This window comes from Asterias rubens, chromosome 1, assembly GCF_902459465.1.
Source record: "Asterias rubens chromosome 1, eAstRub1.3, whole genome shotgun sequence".
NCBI lineage: Eukaryota > Metazoa > Echinodermata > Asteroidea > Forcipulatida > Asteriidae > Asterias > Asterias rubens.
The window spans coordinates 627,700-646,534 of record NC_047062.1 but is presented as its reverse complement, the minus strand read 5'-3'; the positions used below and the strand labels follow the sequence as shown (position 1 = coordinate 646,534).

The 18,835-nt window shown below is 37.5% G+C and overlaps 1 protein-coding gene across 1 annotated transcript in view; it reads right to left on the bottom strand.

Moving 5' to 3' along the window:
* LOC117300188 (polypeptide N-acetylgalactosaminyltransferase 2-like) overlaps positions 1-18,443 on the bottom strand; it is an 84,980-nt gene extending 66,537 nt beyond the window's left edge. Inside the window, exon 1 of the mRNA XM_033783916.1 lies at positions 18,163-18,443. Within this exon, the coding sequence (XP_033639807.1) occupies positions 18,163-18,261 (99 nt within the window). The 5' untranslated portion in view covers positions 18,262-18,443. The remainder of the gene's footprint in view (positions 1-18,162) is intronic.
* Between the last annotated feature and the right edge of the window lie 392 nt (positions 18,444-18,835).

Below are 18,835 nucleotides of genomic sequence, written 5' to 3'. Positions count from 1 at the left end.
CAGAGCTACAATGTACACATCCATTGACTTTAGCATTATTGTCTCTTCATTCTCGACACAGAACACTGTTTTTAAACCTTCTAGGTTCAGACATGTTTGAAGCAAGGCTTCCGAGTCTTGGGTGACCGAGGAACAAATTGATTTTTCAGAGAACTTGCTTATGTTGAAACTGGTGCATGAATGTCGATTTGCATTATGGGCATCAACTGACTCATCATTCAGTTTGTGATTTCTACAACGAAATGAAAAGCATTGATATATTCAAAAAGCTGACAAACTTCAATTGTTTCAAATATTGACATACATTTAGGTTTGTAGACGGACATGGATGCATCCACATAGCACAGGCTTAAAAATGAATGCATTTTGAAAGCTAGGAATTTGGTCTTCAGCTCCAGCTATTTCAATATATGTCTATGTGCAGCAAGACTGATTTACAAAACACATGGGCCTTAGCTGAAGCTGGAACTGCCACGATCTGAGTTTCACAAAGGCCTTTCCAGCTGCCTTCCTGTCCATTTTGAGAAAGGGAAACCTGTTTTCCTCCAAACGTCAATATAACCTTACCCTGTCATGACACTATTTAACATGTCTAATGTAAACAAATCCATACCTGACATTAAAGGCTACATGAATAAAGAGAGCCGGTTTTTAAGGCGATGCAGAAAGGCTTTTTATAACCACTGGCATAAATTCATACAATGCCAGGCCAGATGCCTACAATGCCTACTGGTCATTGCCCTTTAAAATGCTCCAGTCAGTAAACTTGACAGTTCCCTCAAACAGATGCCCTTATCAATACCGCCGTAGTAAAAAAACCAAAGTATCTGATCTGCACTACAGTGACGGCATTGGCTGTAAAAATGGCAGCATCCAAGTTAGCTTATTGTACATCATTTACAGTGAGTTACATGTTATGTATAGAATGTATTGTTTTGTAATGACAGATTAGATGAGATAAAATACAGAAAACCAGACAGAGACAAAATAAACTCTCAGTTCTTTAATATCAACAAACTATGCCTTTATCGTTAGCTTAAGGAAACACTACATGTACAGGCGAAACATAACGTTTCTGTAAATGTTTGCAGTCTTCGTTTTAATTATTTATAAACCAACTTGATTAAACTTTCAAATACAAACTTCCAATTCCAAAGAGTTACCACATGTCTTTTCAGTCTAAGACCGACCTTATGTTGTTGAAGAACGTTGCTTGTGTGTATTGGAATCATTTTATGTTTAATTCATCGGATGTTTCAGATATGATTGCTGGGGCAAGGCTAAATATTTTCAACACCACTATTTGTACTTCCTTTAATAAATTAAAAACACTCACTCCATCGCATAAATAACCAGAATCTTTATCAGAAGGTTTGCAATATTTCAGCTGATTTATTTGTTGGTTAAAAAACCCTGCAAGGCTGATTTTAATAAAGAGCCCTCCAGCTACGAATTACGTACTCAGCACTAGGCCAATCTAAGAGATTGAATCAATAAGAATTATCACACTTTATTGAGCAGCTGAAGCAGTTGTGGCGGACAGACAGAGGCAAATGAATGAACGTCTTGCCCAGGGTCTCAGCACCCTCTGCATCAGTGGCCTGAGGAAGAGAATGAAGCTGAGCTATGGAGTATACGGGTGGCATCCTCCATCCTTCATTACTCATCTCAGCTCAACGTCTTGCAGCAATGTTCTTACAGACTCTCTCCCCCTCTCTCTCTCTCGCTCTCTCTGCTGGCGAGTTTAAGATTTTATCCACATTCCATTAATTTATTTGGCTAATTTAAAGGGAATGGCTAGTTCTGTTTGTTTTTGGAGGAGACAAGGCTGACGACAGAGTCTGTTTGAGTTAAGTTCATAGAGTACAAATAAACCAAATGAATTAAGATATACAGGGCATAATAATAATAATAATAATAACTAAAACTTATAAAGCGCCATCTATCTAAGACTAAACTTATTCCGAGGCATGATATAATGGGTAAAGTAATAATAATAAATATTTGTTTAGATGTCTAGAGTAATTTCTGTCATAAGTGGACTATGTCCTTTTAAAAAACCACTACTTTTAAAGGAGTAAGGATCTTTTACAAGTGGTAATGTTTCTCATATTGAGCACACATACATTTTTAACTAATAACATGTAAGTACATGTCAATACACTTTAATATAAAGAACAATAAATACACAAATGCGTTCAATCATCATCAATACACAAAATGCAAAGTGTTACATGTAGGTATTCAGAGTTTATAGCTTTAAACAAATTATGCATTCAAAATATATTTTAAAGGAATATAAAGCAATGATGGGACCTTTAATTCTTCAACTACTTGGCACAATTTTCCCTTTCTTAACATAAATTAATAATCACAAATAACGATTGTTTAGTTCCCTGTTCATGCAGAAGCACTCACGCCGTGTTTTGAAAACCGTATGAGTGCGTCAATGAAAAAACCCTGGCCTATAATTCATTCCAAATCAATAGTGTGTTGTAACAAGGATAAACATTTTCCAGGGGCAGCCTGGACTGAGAGACTTCTTAAACATCTTAGCTAATGGTTCTCATTTCATGTATAGTCACGCTCTTCAGAAAGCCAAGTTCATCTTGAGGACGGAGAATAGACGCCCATGATTTTGTTATGAAGTTAAATGTATCATCTGGTCCAGCTATAAAATTCTGATAATGCAATGTATGACTTCGTGATAACAAGTTGAATTTTTCGTACAAATTTATTATGTTTTTTTTTTTAAGTTTGATATGTTTTTGGATTAATTTCTATAGGCACTTTGTGAAACTTTCTGTATGATTAGGCTCATAATCGGGAATTATTTTTTGGGGGACTAACAATTATGATTATTTTGTTGAGGTGTGGGCAGCAAATATGAAAGAAAATGTTGGTTGGTGTATAAGCACGCAAGGGGAAGGTTTAATTTCTGTTCTTCTTTTTTTTATACAAAAATTATTTGTACACTGTCTAAACATAACTGGTTTACATTGACAAAACAATAAGAACATTTTTAAGTCTGGAAAATATTTCTTTTAGTAAATAACATGTCCTTTCAGACTCAGTCCGTGATTATAAGGTTTTTTTTTTTAAATCCAGAGGTGAATAGCACTTTTTGTGAGGATGTGAGTTGCTCTGGGAAGGAGCAGCAAACGCTGGAAGTGCTTTGGGTTATTAAAGCCAAAGCCAATAAGCGTGACACAAACTGCTCCTTTAAGAGTAAAGCCTCTTCGTGAGTTGCTTCCTTTGACAGGATTAGTCTCCTGTTTTAAGACAAAAAGGTCTGAGCATTATTGACAAATTGGTTGATGTTGAATGCCATGGGAAGGAAGGATCGCATTATGAAAGAGGTCAGGGAAAAATGGAGTCTAGGAAATTAATTGCCAAGAATATCATGAGAAACCCTTAAATGTTGGTAATGTGGGCATCTATTGTGTGGGAGGATACATCTTAAACGTTTGATGGAAATAAAATCTTACATTTAATGGGTCCCCACCGCCAAAAAAGTGTGTACAGTGTGTTCTGATTGCACTACGATGTATTGATGTTTCTAACTGATTACAAACCATTTCATATTGTTTACCATTTAAGCCATTGGACCCTTTCGGTAAACAGTGTTGTCCAAGGCCCACACTTTGTGTACCACAACTTCTATATCAAATAACAAACCTGTGAAAATTTAGGCTCAATCGGTCATCGGAGTCGGGAGAAAACAACGGAAAAACCCACCCTTGTTTCCGCGTGTTTCGCCGTGTCATGACATGTGTTTAAAATAAATCCGTAATTCTCGTTAACGAGAATTTATATTGTTTTGCTGTTTTCTCAAAAAGTAAAGCATTTCATGGAATAATATTTCAAGAGAAGTCTTTCACCATTGCCTTCTGTAAACCCTGTAAGTTATTTGTAAATCTGTGAACTTTTTTTTTTTTTTCTGAACCGAAAGGGTCCAATGGCTTTAAGCAATTTTTATTGTTTTCCAAGAGCAGAAAAACTCTGACCAACAAGAGTCCACAAGCTTTCCAACCAAAATACATATTGGCCAGACTACATCCACTGTAAATGCAATGCATGAGAAGAGAAGCATGTTTTTATCAATTATTTTCATAACCAGAATCGTATCCTGAAAAAGCTTCTTTGGATTGAGAATAAGTACAAATAGTGGTAACCACAGGCCAAGTGTCTAATGGCGGGGAGCTTTGAAATAACCTGATTTTCAAATATTGGATGCCCTGTTTTAGTCTGTTATTTAAATTATAACAACTAGTGAAAGAGAACATTTTGGGCATTATTTCTTTTACATCCAGAGCCTCGCTCAAACCTTGATATATCAGCAACACTTACGGCATTCCCGTACAGGAATATTAATGTGTAGCATTAGAAAACATCCTCTGGCATCGTTCAATCTAGAAGACTTTATATCAAGCAGTTTCTAATTTATTTTCTTGAGCAACTCATTTGAGCCTAGCCCCCAAGCTGTACTGGCGCTTATTTCACTACTTCCTGTGTTACGTAGGTTATTGCTTGGTGAATTTTCATCAAATGCCACCATCGTGGCGAGAATGCTCAGTTTTCACTGAACCATCAGGGTGCTACTGCTGATGCTGTAGACAGTCTCCAACATGGATGATGGACTCCTGGGGTTATCTGACATTGAACCAAAACCCTAAGAAGGTGTCCATCTTATCTTGAGTAGTCTCCTAGAGAGTATTTCTGCTCCTATCCCTTGGGGAGGTTTATATCTTGAAGATGCATTTGTCATCATCTGATGTTACCGTGGTTATTACTCTTATTACTAACGTAGATGAAACCTTATCGACAGACCTTTTACACACCTTGATGAAAAGGGCAACTTATTTCCCTGCTGATGCCAAGGCGCTGGACTGAAAATGTTAGATGGTAAAATTATCTCTCTTGCTAATTGGGTTACAAGTTCTGTAATATCCCTTGCACAAGATTCAACACGACAAAACGAATACGTGTGATCCAATATGCAGTTAGTTCTGTGATAGGATTCTGTGGTAACTGTACAGTGCACTAAATTACACAGGGTAAAAATAAATAATATTTTTTATCCACCATGCAATTAACCTTCTATTAAATTCATGTACCCGGTACTATTTAATGTACATCATGTGCTGCTTTCTCGAGTTCACATTTTGATTAAGTTTCATATCATGTGTCAGATAGTCAGACAATGGTCATTGTTACATGTAATACAGGAATCATGGTCGTTGCATTGACTATTGTTGAATGTATTGTGTAGTAAAGTAACATGAGTGTATGTAGTTTGATGCTACATTTGAAAACTATGTCTTCCTCTAAAAGGTTAAATCTAAAAGATTAAGATTCATGTATTTGTGAACATGTAGGCTGTAATTGTACACAATAGGGAGGAATGAAGCAGTCAAGACTGTTATCCTATCCTTTAAAAACAAGCTATTATTTTAATGTACATTAACTTAAAATAATTACACTGACAATGCAATTATTTTAAGTTAGGCTAATGTACATTGAAATAGTGCATTGTGTACTGGGAGCGTATGTTCAGCGGTATTCTTGACCAAGCCAAACCAAGGTTGGAACATTGATTGGCTGATTTATACCAGCAAGACTAAAGACACGTAACCTAATAAACTACATCATGTTACGATAATATACATACTGCCACTAGGCACAGGTGCCAAGACTTAAGTAAGCTCCCATATAAGACCAGTGTACCCTGAAGGCTAGTAATGTAGGCCTACATTATGTCTCAAAGCCAACAATCAAGAAAGCGTCCCTTCTTCAACCATTGTGTTTTTATAATGCGTAATGCGGGCACACTTTATGGGTTTCAATCAATACTGCGGTAGGGAGTGCAATAATGATTTGTGTCCCGCGCTAGACAAGCGTTTTAGGATCGCGGAACGATCAATGTTGTCGTGTGCCACAATATTGTTTAGAACTGAGTGCATTAAGGCCAGGGATGCGTGTTGGTAATTATATTATGCCATAGTCTTACTTATTCCAAGACCAGTATCGCACACTGTAATGAACAAGGTCTGCATTTTGCACATGTACGTAGGCCCAACAGTATTATTTTTACTTCTGTGAGAAAAAAAGATTTTGCCAAGGTTCAAATAAAGATCGTGAATAACTGATAAAAAAATTGGTTGTACATTGATACCTTTTGCACATTGTGTTGTGTTGTCATTTATAATACTTTTAATAAATTAAAAATGTAGATTTGGGGGTTTTGTTATGACAAGCCAGACATCTGCATTAAACCTTTACTAAAGGGAACCTTAATGAAACATGGTCCTTTGAAAGCTCAATAAACATGTACTATGCAGTTTCCATTGCTTACACATTCATTAACAAGACCTGGCAGTAACTGACTTAGGAATGAACTTGGCATCTAGGGAATGACAAGTCTTATTATCCTCTCATAAAGGTCACATAGAAACGATGTAACAATGGGCGGGCATTAGGGCAGAGCAATGATGGGGAACCATCACATTGTACAGTTACTGATTATGATTTTCAGCTCCATTTTAGAGATTACATCGCTGTAAATAGAGAATGGACTAGTTTACTTGAGGTCTTGCTTTGTGTGCGTTATGTAGAGCGAGAGAGGCCAAGTTTCTACAGAGAGAGTAAAACTCACAATGCCTGATGCAACGAGATGCAACTCTCATTGTTTGACAACAAACTAGATTACGATTCAAAGGTCAATCGTTGCTTCAGTCTTTGCTTTTCGTACAGGGATGATTTTATGAACAGGTATTATTTTTTGTGTGAAATAAAAACCAAGGCCAAGGCTAGACCAAGGTTTAATTCTAAACCTCTTTATACTAAAGGCAATGGACATTATTGGTTATTAAAAAATTTAGCATGCAAAAAGAAAAGAATGAAACAACGTAGCTTTTGAGAAAGAGGTAATTACTAACTCAAACATTAAAAGGGTTCAGGCCTAGTGAAGCCTTTGCTTATGTATCTGAAGAAAGCACACAAATTTGTGCAACAAGGGTGTTTTTTCTTTCAATATTTTCTTGCAACTTCGGTGACCAATTGAGTCCAAACTTTCACAGATTTGTTGTTATATGCATATGTTGGGATACACCAAGTGAGAATACTAGTGATTCTAATTCATGGTTCTATTAGTTCAGAAACTGAGCAAAGTATGAACCTTGCAGGGCCCCATATCAACAAGAATAAATAGAATCAAAGTTCAATAGGTCTTGACTTCCATTTAATAGTTCTTGTGCCTTTTTGCAACAATATACATTACAGGTACAGCACAGTAATTGTACACGCTAAATCGTGTAAAGTTCAATCCTTTTCATAACAGGAAAAAAAAGCCAATTCAAACACAAAAAACAGGTAATCTAATCGGCTGGGGTGGGCTTGTATAGATTTCAACATAGTTTGACTTGAATTTAATGTTACGTCTAAAATATTGAACAAAATAGTTAATGGCCTGGCACTTCGACCCTAAGACTCACAGTCCTTCACAAGGGCATTCGAAACAAGGGCACTCCGCTAGGGTCGAAACGTCAGGCAAGTACCTTTTCGAGAAAGACTCTGCTAGGGTCGAAACGTCAGGGTATTAACTTTCGTGAAAGACTCTACTACTAGGGTCGAAACATCAGGTCATGGATTTGCGAGAAAGACTCTGCTAGGGTTGACACGTCAGGTCGTTATCTTTCGAGAAAGACTCTTCTAGGGTCGAAACGTCAATCCATTAACTAGTTTTTGCATTTACCATTTTTTGTTGGAAGCAGTTTGCAACAGCTAATTCTATTTTCTTCACTTGAAATATAGCCTAAATGAAACCTCTGGTCTTTCAAAATGTTGCTATATGTATATGAAATGAAACAAGACTGTTTTTGTCCCTAAGTATATGGCATCTTTCCAGAGAGTTGCAAAGCAAACACAGATTTGTGAAATAAAACCAAAAAACATAAAATTATATGAAGGTTTGGTCACCATGGTTTGGTGCCAGGTGGCAAGTCCAAAATAGACTGACCTTGGAGCAGAAATTCAAAGGTCAAAGAACACCAACAGTGCTGTCTGAATTTACACTTAGTCAACAAAATACCGTAGGCCAGTACCTCCATGGTTTAAAGGGCCTTTCACCAATAATAACTCCACACCCAACAGCTTTATGATTATGAAAAAAAGTAATTCACCTTTTAAGATCAAACTGTTGCTGTGACACATGGGGGTGCCTAGTGCCATGTGGACTTAGCCAAAGACAATGTGATTAATTCCTCTATTTAACACCCAGTACTGAAAACCAACAGGCTGGATGGATTAAGTGCAACATTGTGTGGAATATTATTTTTCATAAGATTATTTCTCAGCATGAAGTTGTGGTAAAACAGCTTTCTGACATATGTACCAGGTGGTCATTCATCAACCCTGGTAACCTTTGTAAGAGTACAGTGTAAAGACTCATAGAGCTATTATTAATTTGTCTTTGTTACCTTGCCTTCAAAATTTCAGTTTTTGTGGTTGTTTGTATAATATGGGTTTAGCGTACATGACCTGCAATGTAGTCCAATGTTTCTGTAGTGCATATCATACCTTTTGCAGTAGGCCTATAATATGAGAAATTGAGTTGTCACGTTTCTCTCGAATGAACATTCAGCTCCACTTTGTTTAATAATTAACACTGCTCTGCCCCAGTTTTATCAAGAGTGAATGACCAGAATGAATGGTGCACTGCATAGTACATGATTTGCAGTCCATGCCCTACAAAGGCTAATACATTACATACATTCTCTACTCAGGATTTTTCTGGCCTTGGGTATTTCCACATTAGGTGAAGAACATGATCTGCACTTCAAACTTTAGATTCTTTGTTATTGTAAAACATGAAATTGAGCCGAGGGGTTATTTACAGATACTGAAAGTTGTATTGAAGATTTGGTTTTCACACATCCAGCTCTTTTCCTACATAATGAACACTAAATGAATTTATCAAACATTGCATAGTGAAGATTGATCAAAGTAACCTTTCCAAGTACACCGAACAGTTGTCCGCCAGCCAAATGCCAGTTATATAACACCTGAGGACCAGTCAAATTTAACTCCAAGTAGTCGGGCTGGCTATGTAGAGTGATGAAAAACATCCCAATAGAGTATAAAGTCGGACTAGTAGGTAAAAGCTGATGGATTAGTAAAATGATAGGCTAACTGTCCTGATGGCTATAGTCATTGAACAAGTTTAGGACAAGTACACCTGGGCCCAATTTCATGTCTCTGCTTACCGTAAGCACAGAATCGGCGCTTACGCAAGCAGGGAATTCGGTGCTAACGGCAAGCGTATTTCACGGGTTGGCGACGAATTTTGGCTTCTGCGCGTGCGTACTCCACGTTACTAAGCATTCTACGCTTACAAGGCTAGCGCAGAAATTCGGCGCTTACACATAAGCGGGGAATCGTGAATTCGGCGGTAAGCAGAGCCATGAAATTGGGCCCAGGGGTCGATTTCACTAACGCGTTTTGGTCATCGCAAACGCCGAAATCGATCGCTAAATCTAAAATCCATCGCAACTTAGCGATGGATTTTTAGCCGACGATTTCACTAAAACTTAACGATGAATATACTCGTCGCAAAGTTTTATTTAGCGATGACAATCTTGCGATGACATGTTAGTGGTCGCAAAGTAAAAGTTCATCGCAAACTTATGATACATTGCGCCATTCTGTGCTTATAGCTATAGCGGTGTACGTTTTGACTTTCCGTGATTTAGAGTAAAATGAGTGGCGCTACATTATTTTAGTCTTGCGGTCTTTTACCTGGTAGACTCAGATTGCCGATGACAACTATCAGCGACGCAACTGCAGCAAAGAGCCCCTTAATATCGGTAAAAAGGAGATACTACATGTATATAGGTTCGATTATTTTAACCATCATTTTTAGAAAAAATGTGTAATGTATTGGAAATTGACAGTGTGAAGCTTAGTATTATTAGACAGATATGTCAGTATTTTCATCAATCCCACCGTTACAACAGATTTACGAAGACTGTTTATTAAAATCTAAAATTATAATAGAGGCCATAGGCCTATAAATGCTTTAACCCTTTGTAAATGAATGCCTAAACATCGTCCACAATAGTTCGTATGCACCAACATGACAACGATTTACCTACATATAAACTGCACAATGCCATTTCATTTCGAGCAACGACCGACGATTTTGTCGCGGGATGTCAAAGGTCACTACTTTTAGCCTCGTACAAACACTTTATTTCCCTTTTAACGTCATCGCAATTGCGATGACTTTAGTGAAACGCAGAATTAGCGACATCGCAATTGCGATGGATTTGAGGTTTGCGATCTCATCGCAAGTGTGTTAGCGATGATCGCAAACATAGACGTTAGTGAAATCGGCCCCAGATGTACAATGTAGTATCTTTTCTAGGAAGAAGTTGGACTGGTTAGTTTCTCCTCAACATTCTCAACATGTCATTCAGTCACCTGATGATGCCTAGAGAACATGCCTCAAAATAACCCACGGCACTCTCACTGTAAAGTTGCCTTGATGCCCTGTGCTTTTGCTGTGGTGCCCTTTGCAAGGTTTCAATACAATGTTACATTTCCCTCATAGTAGTACCCCTTACCAGAGGCAAATTGCTGCTCCACTTCAAGAGGGAAGTTCAAGTTCATCTTATCTTGGAAGAAAAAGTGCTGGGTAGTTTCTCCTCAACATTCTCAACAATTCATTCAGTTATCTGATGATGCCTAGACTAGTAGCCTAGAGCCACTTGTCCAAATAAACAGGGTCTCCGGCCTGGAATAACACGCAGGCCATGGAGGCAGCCTCTGTTGCCCCTGGTCTTGGCCTTGGTGCCCTTCAAAAGTTTCCCATTGACTTTAAGATTTTCCAATGGAAGTGCCCTTTGCAAAATGAAAATGACGTTTCCCTTTCAACAATATTCAAAGATAACATTCCAGGCCTGGGGTCTTTTCAGAACTATTTTTACTTTTTAGAAACAAGAGAAAGCTGAGCACCACAATGATCCACTGGGTCAAATATAACCACAAAACATCAACCAGTTTTGCTCTAAACAAACTTTCAGAATTTGTTAGAAAAAAATCCTGGGAGATTGAATTTCATGATCTTATAATGGCTATGGTTCTACTATGTATTGTAAACCACTGACTCCCAAAGCTGGTAAAGTAATGTGCAAGTTAAATCCCACATACACATGTACTCCCACCTGTGCAAAATAGAAAAATTGTTCAAGGAAAAATGTCCCTTTGCTGAACGCACTTTGACCCCTGATGGTAGACTGTTCAGCCAACACAATACCCAGCAGTATTGTGTGCATTACAAATACCGGTAGTCTACAAAAAATTCCTGCAAAATTTTTTTTAAAGACCTTTATACAGTTGGTTTTTAAAAAGAGAAGTATTTCCTAAAGGCAATTGAGGTTTCTTTTTTTTCCCCGGACGGAAGCTTTCTAGGAAATGTTTACGAATTTTTGAGACTGTTGGTTTTTATACGTTTAAAGGAATAAAATGCAACTGTTTGACAAACTTTACTTGATCATGTTATAGGCCTAAAATGTGATGTATTGATCGTCAAACAAGGTGATACTATTAGGAAATACATTTTGGATGCTCTTTCTAAAAGTACTTCCCATCAACATTTCAAACAGAATTTATGTTACAACACAGTGAACAATTTTCCTTATACATGTATAGCAGCAGCTAAATGAACAAAGTTACTTGGTTATTACAAAGTCATCATTTAGCTATTAAAAATCACTAAGATACCTTTTGTATTGACCATTATGCATTATTTTTCTGTATTAATTGTATGAATGGAAATGAAACAAACAAACAAACAAACAAACAAACAAACAAACAAACAAACAAACAAACATTCAAAATATGTCTAGGCTAATTTTGCTATGAACAATTGCTGCCCATGAAACTATTCCATTTGTAAATATACAGCATACTCAGCTAAATGAAATACATGTAGGGTAAGACTAGAATTTAAAAAAAATTACTCCACTAGAGTTAGACTGTCATAGGTCTTACGACTCAAAGAAGTTTTAATGGTACAGAAATATACTAACAATAACATAAAAATAAACAAACTTTTGCCACTGTACTTTATTTTACAACAACACTATACACTATTTATTGTAGTTTTCATTGTTAAGAATTGTGGCAGTGTAACAATTTTACTGCCTGCTGAAAGTGTAATTTACTAACAAGTTTTAAGACAAATCCGATGCAAGGGATTGGGAAATTAAACGATGTTGTACCTCTCTCTAGTATTATGTGTTTATTTGAACAGTCTGAACGGATACAGCCAACCTCTTCCCCATCATCTGTGCGCTAGTCACACAGATCCCTTTTATCACCCTTCAGCCAAGTTTCAGAACTGAACAATGCAAGAAAGAAACAGAAGCACAGGCCTTTTGGGTTCAAACTCATATGGGAAAGAGGTATTAAACTAAGTAGACAACGAGCAGAAGATCAAAATTTATGATTTCAAGGGAGGTTTTCAACAAAAGTAAATTGCACCTGTATCTCTTTATAATAAAATTGAAATTTTAAACAAAGTAAATTTATATTGTAATTCCAGACAGCTATTCCAACAAAATCATTCTTTCATCATGCTTCATTTAATTTATCAATCCAAGGAGTAGGGGTATACCGTGTAACTGTTACCATCATGTTACTACTCTAAACAAATACTGTTCCACTGTACACTACACTGACAGTATAGTGTAATGCGTACATTGTACACCTACTGCACAAAACACGTTTCCAGATGGTACTAGCTACAAGCCAATTTAATGGAAAGTGGCTTTCCATATTTGTTGTAACTTCAAAAACAGTCACAGTGCATCCACAAGACACACAGACAGCCCCCAGGCTACCAGCATTCTCTTAGAACTGACTAGATGCTAATCATAACAGCCGAGGACAACAATCTCTTCAACTGGTCGGTCTTGCTGGTTACAATGTTTCAGTTTAGTGCCACTTGAAAGGATCCTAATTTAAAATATGAAATTAAAAGCTACTGGGTCCAATTTCATAGTGCCAAACTTCTGCATTATGATTACAACCAAAGAATGAATGGGTTGTGAATGCAGACATCTATAGACTGTTAGTGCATACATTGTTGTAATGCATTCAAATAAAAATAAAATTATAACATTGCCAAAAACTGATGTAGTTTGTTTTTTAATGTTTGGACTCATTTAAATAGTCATCGTCAGACTTCTAAGGATGGCGAATGAAACAGGTCCAAATGTTATGAAAAATTACATCAGCCTTTGGCTGGTTCTATGACAATTTATTTGAAAGGAGAATTTTTACCAGCCTAATTTACTTTGTTTTATATCAGAATTTGCACAGTAAGCATTCAGCTTGAAATTGGACTCTGGTCCCACTAGCAAGTCACTAAAAAAGCAGCAATCATTTAAACAGAAACGATAATGCAAAAGAAACGATAATGCAAAAGAAAAGATAATGCAAGAGTCACAGCATTTATGTAACTTGATTGAATCCTACATTGTGATCATCAAAGGTTGTTGTTTTTTCTCAAAATAAAAACACTACTTGTACAATATTATTGTATACAACTTCCAAACCTGCTTTTGAAGTTCAAGGAACCTTTTAGTGTTTAGAATGCAGTTCAAATATCACAAATAAAACTCTTTCAAAACACTAAGTGAGACACAAACATCTAGTGCAAATATTAGTCTTATTTAAGGTTGGTTGGACAGCCCCAGCCACATGTCCACATTCCAATCAAAGTGCAGACAATATGCCTTCAAAACCTATCATTATTGTTCTTAGGAAGTCCTGCAAGGAATTGCTCTGACCTAATTTTCATGGTTGGCATGAGCAAAATAGTATCCCCCAATTCTATGAGCCGCATGAGCCAAATTATGGTGGTCCTGGGGCGCATTATTGAAGTAATGTTTGGGTAATTCAAGGATTGGTTATCGGTAGAGTGTTTGCTGAAACACTAGTCAACAGACCAGTATCAGGCAAATGGGTACATTGGCACTGTAGTGTACATAGAGCACCTGTGTTAGTAGTAGACTTTTTGTCTTGTGCATGTTTCCCTCCATCCAACAATCTGGACAGTTTTAAGAGGATACCTTCAACTCCCCTGAGTTTAATTTGAAAATGATACTAACAAAACAGATATGCATTAGTGCACAAATGCAATTATGTCTAAAAAATGAATAGGTCTCCTAAATGAATTTTGGTCAAGATATAGACGACTTGTTTTTACAAATGGTGTTAGTTTAATGTTGGTTGGTAACTGTTGCCAAGGTCAAAGGTTACAAAGAATATGGGTGTTTTTTATATTTCTGTCACAAGATCCAACTTCAGAGCCTTTTCAAGATTTTATTTAAAGAAAAAGGGCTCTATCATTTCAGTTTGGGACAGCCACTTATAATATCTATCTATCCCAAATTAATTATAGAGCCCTTCCTTATTTGATAAAATGTTGACAGGGCTTCGAAGTTGGTTCTTGACAGAAAATGTATTAGAAAACACCAATATTTTTTGTGGAGAGCCAACTTCAAAGCCATGTCATCATTTTATCAAATGAACAAGGGCTCTATAATTAATTTGGGACAATCACATGTGCCTAGATATTATAAGTGGTGTTCCCCAACATAAAGGATAGAGCCCTTGTTTATTAAATAAAATCTTGAAAAGGCTCTGAAGTTGGCTCTTGACAGAAAATATAAAAAACATCCATATTCTTTGTAACCTTTGACCTTGGCAACAGTTACCAACCAACATTAAACTAACACCATTTGTTAAAACAAGTCCAGTCTATCTCTTGACCAAAATTCGTTTTGGAGACCTATCCCCTTCATGGTTTGCCAACATTTTGAAATTGGGGGATATTTCTCACTTTCGGTTGCCACAGCAATGCATAAGTATAGGCATGTATTGTGAACTTTTGATCTGTAATATTTGTTAGCGCCACTCAAATCCCATGTGGTTTTTGCTTTTTATGTGTTGCTGAGAATCTATATAATCATAAAACGCAGACAACTTAATGGGATCATATTGGCGCGTGGATTTCTAGACGACGCAAAATCGCCCGAAATAGGCAGTAGTGTAGTTTCATATGACCTTTGACCGTTGTTATATTGGTGGGCCAACATGATCCCAATTATTTTTCAATTGAAATCTGTTTAGGAACACTCAACTTAACCAAATACAAGAAAACATTGATGGGATCTTGTTGGCACAGATACTTACAGTGATGAAAAAAGTGAATGTTGTGCCAATTTAGGCCAAAATGTGTGGAATAACAATACTTAAGAAAATTTTCAAAAAATCTTTTGACATGCAAGTTGCAGAGATCCCAAGATTCTTTTTTCATTTGTCATTAGATGAAAACTGTTCCAATACCCAGTTGCCATAAAAACAATTTTTTGTTGTTGGCGCGCGAAGTTACGGAGGTGCGAAAACGCAATATATTGGTAAAATTTGAACTTTGACCTCTATTATCTCTCTGCGCCAACGAGATCCCACTCACTTTGCACTTAAATTTGTTTTAGGGATGCAAGCTCTTTCATTTGAACTTGTTCAATTCATGGGATCCTATAGGCGCGTTGAGTTATGAGGCGTTGAAAATGGCACGAAGGCACTGTTCGTCAAAGGTTCAGGTGCGCGTAACATGACGCGCCAACGAGATCCCAATTTTTTTTTTTTACTTTTGTTATAAGCCCAACTGGAGGTTTCAAAAAATGTTTTACTTTTTTTGGGATGACCTTGGCGCACGTTTTTGTGTTTACAGGGAATGTACTATTCGTTTCTTGAGGGATTTTTGGCCCAAACTTTGATAACTGGTAACTCCAAAACCGAAAGCGTCAGCAAACTAAAATTTTTGATTTATTCGTTTGGTATGATGGTGTATCACTCAAATTTTTTGGAAGAAGATCTGCGAACCCATGAATCACACCCCCCCCCCCCTAATTTGGTACATTCTTACAGGCAGGGACTTTTAAGTGACTCACATACAAAGTAGTTTCATTAACTGTAGAGTACCAAGCAGTGTTGACTAGTCAGTTACTAATGTGTCAATAGTTAGTGAGTAGGCCTATGGCATCAAGGTAAGAATTCATGCCTGGGGAAACAAAGCAGTGTTGACTAGTCAGTTACTAATGTGTCAATAGTTAGTGAGCAGGCCTATGGCATCAAGGTAAGAATTCATGCCTGGGGAAACAAAGCAGTGTTGACTAGTCAGTTACTAATGTGTCAATAGTTAGTGAGTAGGCCTATGGCATCAAGGTAAGAATTCATGCCTGGGGAAACAAAGCAGTGTTGACTAGTCAGTTACTAATGTGTCAATAGTTAGTGAGTAGGCCTATGGCATCAAGGTAAGAATTCATGCCTGGGGAAACAAAGCAGTGTTGACTAGTCAGTTACTAATGTGTCAATAGTTAGTGAGTAGGCCTATGGCATCAAGGTAAGAATCCTAGGGAAACAAAGCATGGCTCTCAATGCAACAAGTCTTATGTCAATGTGATCAACGACAGGTAAACAATGTTTTCATAAAACGCACAATCATCAATGTTTTAAAAATAACCCTGCCCAACATTCTCAGAGATGCACTGTACAGATTAGATTATAAATAGCAAGACAATGCTATCGTCTAGAAATGGCTTATATGAATATCAGTAGGACTGAAGTCACACTATAGATCAGTTATTGTTTCTAACATCCTGGTCATAATCTTGCTTGATACCAAAAAGCCATCCCAGCCAGCTCAAAGAACATTTGGGTGCTCAAAAAAAAGGTATTATTTAAAATGCACAAGAGTCAAGACAGAGTACAAGATATAACTGCCCTACTTCTCCTAGAAACTGTATAATAAGACTCCCCTGTGAGCCTTTAGTTTTAATGTAAACTGCCCTAGTTACTGCTCTAATTGCAATATTTGAAGAACCTTCCTCCCCCATCCCACCAGTCGTCGCAGACCACTCCACTCAGTTATTGTAACAAGGCTTGCGGCAGGTTTGTAACATTTTATTCTTCTCTAATTAATGTAAAGTAATCTATCAAAGCCAGACATACTAACTTCCTGCGAATCAAATCGTAAAGTTTACAGCGAAAACAGGGCTGTGACGTCAAAAGTCGCTTAGCATTAACAGGAAAACAGGGCTGTGACGTCAAAAGTCGCTTAGCATTAACAGGAAGTATGAACCGAGCTTCACTAACGCCAATTTTACAAATATTTTTATTTATTTATTTATTTATTTTTAAATAAGATAAAGAACTAGTTAGAGTCAGCCTATGTAAATTTATAAATTAAATAATCTATTGTATTATTTATAATATTATTTTTATTAAACAAATCAAATTCAAACAACAAGTTAAACATTAATAAGGGAATCAATGTGTGGTGAAGAGGTTTTCAACGAGTGGTTTAATCCCAATGAGGCCTGATTCTTGATAATTTTACCGAGACAAAGTCACGGTAAATTATCAAGAACCAGGCCTCGGCGGGTTTAAACCACTAGTTGAAAACTGATTCCCATTCATAAATACCTTTTCGGTCACAAAACATCTACACTTTTGGTCAAAAAGTTAAATAAATGCAAAAATTATAATTGTTCAATGATTTATTTCGACACAACACCCCTCCAGCTATGAAATGGTAAGGCCCTCCGTCACCCTCGCTCGGGTAAACAACTCCTTATAAGGGAATGATGTGCGCATCGCGCGTATCGCGTGATGTGGCACAACTGTCCCGGCCGTTGCTCTCGACCAATGCAATAGGAATGAAGAAACTGTCTTATGTACAGGTGCAAGCTCGCGTGTCAAGCCCATATTTCAACACTTTTTACTGGTCATAAACATAGGTTTATACACACCCACGTGACGCGCTCTCCACCAATATGAATATAGGAATAGCGAAACTGACTGAGGTATTTATGAATTAGTGTTTAATATAACACTGTGTGTTACTGCGCGCTTTACACTACAGTACATGAAACAATACATAGGGTTAGGGGGTAACGACTACATTTATTCCCAGTTTACTTTTGTACCAAAAAGCAACCACCACCGCGGTCTAATCGGACTGTTTGCTGACCGCCCGGCCAGCCAGCAAGCCAGCGCTCAGCTGCCTGCCGTTATCGTTAAAATACTCACCGTTTCCTCATCGTCTTGAGAGTTGTGAAGGTACAGAAACATCCCCACAATCCAAGCTACAGTCATCAAGATAATCACCCGAGTATTTCGCCGCAACATGGTGGCTGAGAATAGCTGAAAATAAGGCTCACAGACTTCCGCCAATACCAAAATATACTAAAGTTGTAAAGTCAAAGTATGCCAACACACCACACGGACGGATTGAGTTTACATTCGTCTCATTTCAGACCACGGTCCATGTGTGTACTGTCGACGTGTACGTGTGCACCACTGTTGTCATGTGTGTGCAGCCAGGCAATGGGAACAAATAGTCAGCTGTGAACATACGCCATATCTGGTGTGTACAATCCAGTGACCGCTACAAAAGTCAACCACATGAGGGCGGCACATAACAAGATCATAGTTTTAGTATTGTTAGGGGCGGGGCAGGGGTTGGCTGGATAGGATAGGGAGCTCTTAGGGACAGTTTAGGGATAGTTTTTCATTTTCTAATCTACTAAATTTATAAGACTGACAGACTGACAAATTAAAAACTACACAGTGTCGGGTATTTATTTTCTCCCAGAAAATGTTTCTATCCCTTGAAAACTCAAGAGGGGGACAGGGGCACAAGTCACCCCCCCCCCAACTTTTGGAGGATGGGGGACACGATATCAATGTCCCCCCCCCCCTC